Source organism: Arachis ipaensis, chromosome B10 (assembly GCF_000816755.2).
Source record: "Arachis ipaensis cultivar K30076 chromosome B10, Araip1.1, whole genome shotgun sequence".
Taxonomy (NCBI): domain Eukaryota; kingdom Viridiplantae; phylum Streptophyta; class Magnoliopsida; order Fabales; family Fabaceae; genus Arachis; species Arachis ipaensis.
The window spans coordinates 58,252,701-58,260,753 of NC_029794.2; the positions used below are offsets into that span (position 1 = coordinate 58,252,701).

The 8,053-nt window shown below is 34.3% G+C and overlaps 1 protein-coding gene across 2 annotated transcripts; it reads left to right on the top strand.

Moving 5' to 3' along the window:
• Nucleotides 3,849–7,155, top strand: LOC107624087 (thioredoxin M3, chloroplastic). 2 transcript variants are annotated; one of them, XM_016326534.2, is made up of 2 exons: nt 3,849–4,273; nt 6,504–7,155. In XM_016326534.2, exons 1-2 carry the CDS (start codon nt 4,048–4,050, stop codon nt 6,824–6,826), a joined length of 549 nt encoding a protein of 182 aa, XP_016182020.1. In that variant the 5' UTR covers nt 3,849–4,047; the 3' UTR covers nt 6,827–7,155. The 2 variants fall into 2 exon arrangements, with proteins under 2 accessions (XP_016182020.1, XP_016182021.1); XM_016326535.2 differs by having other exon boundaries at nt 3,851–4,273; nt 6,507–7,155.

The window sequence follows — 8,053 nt, forward strand, 5'->3', positions numbered from 1 at the left end:
AGCGTTTAGTTATCGTGTGTGAATGCTTCGCATTTCGTAATTTCGCTTTACGTGACTTTGAGCTTTATTCCTTCATCGGGCTTCTATATATATATATATATATACTTGTTTTATTTTGTACCTCCTAAAGGTTAATGGAGAACTAGGGTTTTAAACATGTATTTTGGGCTATAGCTGTATAATTTGTATGTAAGTATTCTTCGGCCAGCCTTAACTTCGCAGGCTGAGTTAGGAACTTGTTATTTTGTATTCTTGACTATCTATTCCTACTTTCTGTTTATTTATGCCTTTGAACCTTAGTTTCTTCACATGCAAGTAATCACGTTTCCTGAGCATTGCGCTTTTTATTTTGTGATTTTGTTTTATGTGTTTTTCAAGACTCCTCGTATACTATATCCTCTTCCATATTATTATATATATATTTTTAATTTTTAGAGGTCGTAGCGCCTCGCCACCTCTATTTTACATTCTAGGTGTAAAGTTCTGTGTGGTAGGGTGTTACATATAATACCTTATTATAGCAAAAGTATATAATAATCTTAATTAATCCAAACTCAAATGATAATAATAATTATAAAAATTAATTTAATTTTTGCCTATTAAAATAGTTTCTAACAAATAGTTCAAATTAATAGAATAAATCATAATTAATTTAAACTTCAATAATCATAAAATGAATATAGTTATTTTTTAAATAGTTTCTAAAATATAAAATTTAAAACTTAATAAGATAAACCATAATTTATTCATATTTAAGTTTAAAAAAATACGGAATGTTACACAAGTTCTTCAGCATCCACTTTAGCTACCAGCACCATAGCCACCAACACCACAGGAACCACAATATGCAGTGTTTGGACCATTTTCTTATTATCTCCTATAGTAACTAGACCATAGTCAGCACAGTTAGCACAGCCGTCACAGTTGTCACAGTCAGCACAGCCACCACGGCTAAATAAGAAGTTACTAACGATGTGCCTAACCCAAAACATCCATCATGTTCTTGGAGGTTGTCAATCACCTTCAGAATATTTACTGCTGTCCGGATTGACTCATGCCAGTCTGAGATTATACCCACACCATCTCTTCTAACAACATGCCTTCGTAAATTACTAAGAAAAAAGTGCCATGCATTAGCTGTCTCTCCCTCTACGAGGACAAAAGCAATATGCACAATATTCTGGTTCCCATCTTGTGCAACAGCAACCAAAAGTGTACCTTTGTATTTTTCGTAAAGGTGTGTGCCGTCAACTTGAACCAGAGGCCTGCAATGCTTGAACGCCCTAATGCATGGATTGAAACTTTAAAATACACGGTGAAGTATCCTGACACCGTGTGCCTCCTCACTTCTGTTGTAAAAGGGTCGTGTTTCTACTTGGGAAATTGAGCCAAGCATCTTTTAAACCATGACCGAGAATCACCATGGCAAAGTTTGGTAAGAATCTTCCCAACCACCGAAAACTTTGGCTATGGACTTCTACTTTGCCAACCAAGCCTTTCAGTAATTGATGGTGTAATTGAACCTTGACTGGACTTCTGCAATTATAGATTTCACCTTGATGGATGGGTCGATCTCAACCTATGGCCTTATAGCCTCAACAACTGTGTTTGAGTTCAACTTCAAATGATCTTGCGAAATCGTTTCTATGGTGCATGTGTGCCTACCGTTGTATCTCCGTATCTCCCAACAACCTTTTTTCCGTATAAAGCTAGCTCGGATAAGTCAGTCGCACCCACGCCCATATGTCTTGCATTTTGCATAGAACTTCTGTGGCTCGGACTCATAAACATTGTAGTCAACTCCTCTAGAGATAGTGTAACTTCTAATCGCCGCGACGACCGACTTTCTAGAACTATATTCTATTTCGATCATGAACTTCCCGTCTTCAGGATCAGCAACACCTACACAAAACAGAAATCAACACTCATTGATCTATCCAAAATATAAATTAAGAAAAACGTATTCTTCACTCATCATGTACCTATGATTGCATATTCGGGGAATTCTGATGCATGCATGGCGTCAAGATCCAGGTTACGCATAAAAGGTGGAACGTCTATCGGTTGACTAATTGCGGGAGGAACCACTACATTCTCCACTGCTCCCTCACCTCCCACATCACCATCCTCGTCTTCGTCGCTGGCTTCATAAGTAGTTTCAAAGTCCTCTTCGCTATCACTGTTCATTCCTTCGTACACTTCAGCTCTATCATCCTCTATATCTAAATTATTTTGAATCCCATCTTCCTCTACATTTTCAAACTTAACATACAGCTTAATCTTTGACTGTCGCACTTGAGTCTGCCAGTGAATGTGGAACATATTCTGCATACTTGCTTTGTCAATGAGCAAAGAATATTGCTCACTCTACTCAATATATCATTCTCCATGCTTTGACAGAGACCGTTCTGAAGCTCCATAAACGTCATGGTGCATGGAACCACAAACGAAAACAAATTCTCACATGTAAAGCTCATTCCCTTATGAGTATTCCGTATAATTTCACCATTGTGATACATCACTAAATTTGCAATACCTTCCATTACACCAAAAACACATTCAGACAATTTTTTTCTTGGCATAAATGGTACCAAACTTTACTTTATATAGGGAGAATACTCAATAGTCAATACACGGATTATATGTTGCATCGCCAACAAATCAGAGTGCAACACGTTGACACCATACCCTCCCCGTGTTGAGTCAGCATACCTTCCACGTGTTATAACTGCCCAACTTCATTTGTAAATATATCAAATATCTCAATTTCCATTAAAAATACCAATAATATTTTCATATGAAAAAAAAATGAGGCTGGTATTCTCTAATAAGAAAACGAAAAATGACCGATATTCAACCTCCATAAAAAGTCACCAAAAAAAGAAACCTCCATAAAAAGGATGGAATATTCTGTTTCTCTTAAATGTTAAACGAGTTGTTAACATGCCAAAATATCTAATGCGCAGAATAGAAGTAGCAGCACCGAAAGAAAATTCCCCCAGTCTGATAAATTTTGAAAATATCTAATGGAATATCTTGGTATGTATTTTATATTTATCTCTTAAATATTTATACAATTTATTTTTTAAACTATTATATTGGTCTCTTCTCTAATATAATATAAAAAATAATTTTTCATACAAATAATTTGTTTAATTATTAATTAAATAATAAAGTACTAATAAATTAAAATTTAAAAAATAAAAATATTATAAAAAATACGGTAAAAAAGTTAAATTTTATCATTTTAAATTTCTGTTATTAATTTTAATAATATATTTATTTTTAAATAATATATGTATGATAAAAAAATATGTTTATTTGTTTGGAGTACAAATTTTATTATTATATTTATATGTTCATGATTTTAATTATACTTTTAAATACTTTGAATAGATTTATTTTATTATATTATATTTTACATATAAATATATGTTTCATCACGTAATTAAATAAAGATATATTTTTTTAATAAAAAAATTTAATAACCAAATTAACCATTAATTATGTGAGTAAGTAGTGATCCACGGCAAAAAGAGGCGCTGACTATGCTGGGAAGAGAGGTTGTGTGGGAGGGCATGACGATGACGTTGGCACTTCTTGTCACGAATGCAACGGTGCTTGGAAGGACTAAATCTAGGTGATAAAGTGATAAACAAAGAATGGAGGAGTGGAATGTGCTTCAATTAACGGAAGTAGAACTTTAATATTTTAAGAATAATAAATTATAAAATAACCCAACTATGGTTAAGATAAGGACCAATTACAATGTGACACATAATGAAAGATAACTTACATATTATTTTAGAGGGGTTGAGTAGCATTCTCCATATATATACACAAAATTGTTGACCGGAGGATGTTGAATATTGAATATTGAGTAGCGAGCTAGTTCGATTTGCGTTCCCAGCTTCCCTTTTCTCCTTTTTCATTCTCTTTCATTTCATTGATTCGTTTTCATTTATCGGATTTCTTTGTCCTTTCTCTGTCTTTGCTCTTTCTCTCACTCGCTCTCAACATTCTTCAAGCTTTCTTCCATTCTCTCCAATGGCTTCCTTCACCCTCAGACTCACCCCTTCTTCTGCCTCTTCCATTAACAAACCTATACTCGCTTCTTTTTCTTCCCACCTTAACCCACAACGCGCCTCATTCCCTTTCTCAAACAACCACAACTCCCTAAACCTTCAAACCCTGCATCATCATCATCATCATCATCATCATCACCATCATCATCTTTTCCCCGCGATTCGCCCTTTCCTTCAACAAACCAGAGGTATGTATTCTCTACAATACTTTGTTTTTTTTTCTCTTTCTCTCTGTGTATTTATGTAGCCCTAAGGTAGTAGCTAAGATAGTGCGGTCATTGATTTGGTTCAATTGCGCAATGCTGATTCTGAAAGTTGAAGTCTGTGTTTTTCGTTTTCCTTTTTTTTTCCCTCCCCATTATTTATGTTAATAGTTATTATTTTATTATTATTATTTTCGTGTTTCTGGGTTTCTTGTTTCGGACACAAGATTTGGGGTTTTGGTACCTCAAATCGCCTTCTATAATTGGTGACTTGAACTAAATATCAATAATGAGTTCTCAAGGATCATGCGATATTAAGTGACTTGAACTTGTTCATGTTGCTGTTATTAGGTTCTGGCCTGATTTTGTAATTGGTTGAATGATGCTTCTAGGGTCTGATGCGGTGTGTAAATTTCAATAAGCTGCTTGTTGAATCTTTATAATACTAGTTACTGGTAAATGATTTAATGTGGAGAAGCAGGTTGATATGGTAACTCAATGAGTGGTAATAAATTGGAAATAGATGCCTTGAATTTCCATGGAGATTTTCTTCGTATTTGATCTTGGATGGTTATTGATCACCAATATGTATTTGCTGTTTTTGTTCTAGAGTCTAGAAAGAAAAGAAATTGTTATTAGTATTATTTTTCCACTTCTCGCCCTGCAATTCCATGGATTGTTAATGACATATATAAGGCCTTTGGAGTGTTGAAAGAGAACTGACTTTGATTTTTAAACTTAAAGATCCCATCGCGCGCCTGTGGCCGCAAAAATATTTCATAAAAGAATTAAGCGAAAATGCCTGTTGACATGTGGTTAATCATCTGTTTTAAAATAGAATGCAGACTTGCTTTCCTTTTTGTGGAAACTCTGTTCTATAGTGCAGAGTTGTTGTAGTGAGTGAGAGAAGTAGAGAGAAAATGCAGAGCGGAGTGAAAAGATCAGAAAATGAAAGCTGGTTTATGGTAATGAACATCACCTTGCTAAGCTACACGTTAGAGCTTATGTACACAATTAGCAAGCTAACTAACTCTAGTTAACCTTCCAACTCTGGCTGTTACACTTGAGTTAAATAACTAACTTCCACTACTGTAACTACTTAAATCAGCTGGCAGCATTCAGCTACACTTTTCTAACCCCTTTTTGTAAAATACTATCTAGAGAAAGGGCGAATACTTCCATTCATGTGAATATCATAGTTGAGATGTAGATAGTGTTATGTCAAACAGTTTAGTCAAAGGTGTCAAATCATTTAATGATTCTTGACTATTATCTTCACATCATGTGAGTAGTCAACCTAGAGAAATGCATTCGACCATTCAGATCATGTATTTCTTTTTATTCTCTGTAATTTTGAGGGGGGAACTGTACTTGAAATTTCATGGAAATCGGAAATGGATTTAGTCATAGGAATAGAGGTTGAGATATAATTTATCTAATGAAGGTTCCTTGTCCATCACTAGTGCCCAGCATAACTTGCTGAGTTATGATAGGAATATAATGCAAGTTTGTTACCTATAATTATGTTGGTAAGACCAGAAAAACCAGAATACAGGATCTTCATGAAGATTTATTCTTATGACAACAAATCACAAGAATTATAGACCTAAGATTCCTTTGCTTGTTTAAATTCCGAGGAAGTTGCATTTTTTCCTAGTTGATTAGTGGGTTGATTCCTTGTTTGAGTTTGTAACTTTATTCCAATAATTCTAATGCTTTCAAGTTTTTAGAACTATGTAGCCAACTTGAAAATTTGTGCACATTGTTTACTTATTTGTGTCGCCCTTCTCAAGTCTCCCCCTTCTCCTTTCTCTCTTATTTTGAGCACCCAGTGTTGTGACTGCTTTCGGGTCATGTCTTTTCTCCTCGTGGTTCTGTTAACAGGCTTGAATGTATCTGCTACCTGATCTTTACTATATACTCAAATAACCTGCAAGCTTCTAGTTTGCTTGAATTAAATCACAGTTTTGGAGTATAATCTAACAAATGAGATACATTGTCTTCCCTCCACTACAAAATGAAAAGACTAAGACATAGTGTGTATGTGTTTGTTGAAAGATGACACTACTTGTTGGTTAAAGGTTAATTCCTCTATTCATTGATGTTTCCTACTGAGTTGTTCGTCTTTCCAATTTGTCATATTTGGTATGTCAATATGTATTATGGCTTGAATCATTAGATGGTTTCTTAATTCTCTGTGCTTGTTATTGTTTAGCAGCTACACCAGTAACAAAAGACCTATGGGAAAATTTGATTCTGAACAGTGAAACCCCAGTCCTTGTTGAATTCTATGCAAATTGGTGTGGCCCGTGCAAGATGGTACACCGTGTGATGGATGAGATCGAAATTGAGTATGCTGGGAAACTCAAGTGCTTCAAGGTGAACACAGACACTGATATGGAAATTGCTGATGACTACGAAATTAAGGCTGTACCAGTGGTTCTGCTGTTTAAAAATGGCGAGAAATGTGATTCTGTAATTGGCACTATGCCAAAGGAGTTTTATGTGGCTGCCATTGAGAGGGTGCTCAAGTCTTAAATATGGATTGCTGCTGCAGAAAACTTCCGGGCGATAGAGGAAATGATAAACACTTGCTCTTCTATGTCATGATGATTTTTGGTCAATTTTCCAGTTAGCATGTTAGGCTATTCAACATTACTGAGTTCTTGTACATATGTTGTGGGCGTTCTTCCATAACAGGTGCTAGACAACTAAGAGAATGATACACCTCAATCTCTTGAATTTCCTTTGATGGAAATTCTTCTGCTACATGAGATATGAGAGTTGAATTTCATTGTTCTGTGGTTACCTGACCTGAACAGTAGTTATTCTGAAAGTACGATTCGATCACCTGCCTGATATGCTCATTCCCTGTGTTAAATTTTTCCTTTAATAATCCTAAATAAAGTGCAAGATATCTAAACATAAAATTATTTTTACTTTTTAATAAGATCTTTTAAAAAAAATAATTCAACAAAAAAAACTTCTTTTAGAAATTCATTCAAACAATTTCAAAATACACCATTATGTATATATTTGGTGGAATTTTCCTATAATTTTGTTAGAAGAATGTGGGGCAAAGTATAGGACTTAAAAGAAAATCTAATTAATTATAAAAGATTAACGTATGATAATGTGGTGCTTGGTAGTATTGACTATTACGTGTCTCGTTACTCAAAGGAACATTATTGGCCCATCAAGATTCTCAACTGTTTTTTCAAAAATAAATAAAAAAAATAATTTCCCTCTTCTACAGACTATGGGTCTAAATTTGGCTAAAAATGAATTCTCTCAATTATTAAAAAAAAATTGAGAGGGTAAAACACTGTTAGCAAAATCGGATCGAACCAAAAAATTGGTGAACCGAACTCTAAATCGGTCCAGTCCGATAATCTGACTGGATGAGGTAATGAACCGGTGCAAATCGGTCAAATTCGTAAAATGTTAGTGAAAATATGTATTTTAAATTTTAATTTTAAATTTTTGACTATATTTTATTTTTTATTTACATAGGACCGGGTCAATCGGTTCAACCAGTGATCTACCAGTTGAACCAATGACTCAGTGACCCAGTGACCTGACCGGTTCGATCACCGATTCGATTATGATATTATTCTCTTTCATATTTATTTTTGATTTCACTTATAAAATTAATAATAAAAAATTACACTTTATTTTCTCAATTATTAAAAAAATTGAGAGGATCCATTCTCAAATTTGGCTTATCAAGTTACAAAAATCAACGTGAACACACGGGAATTGTTA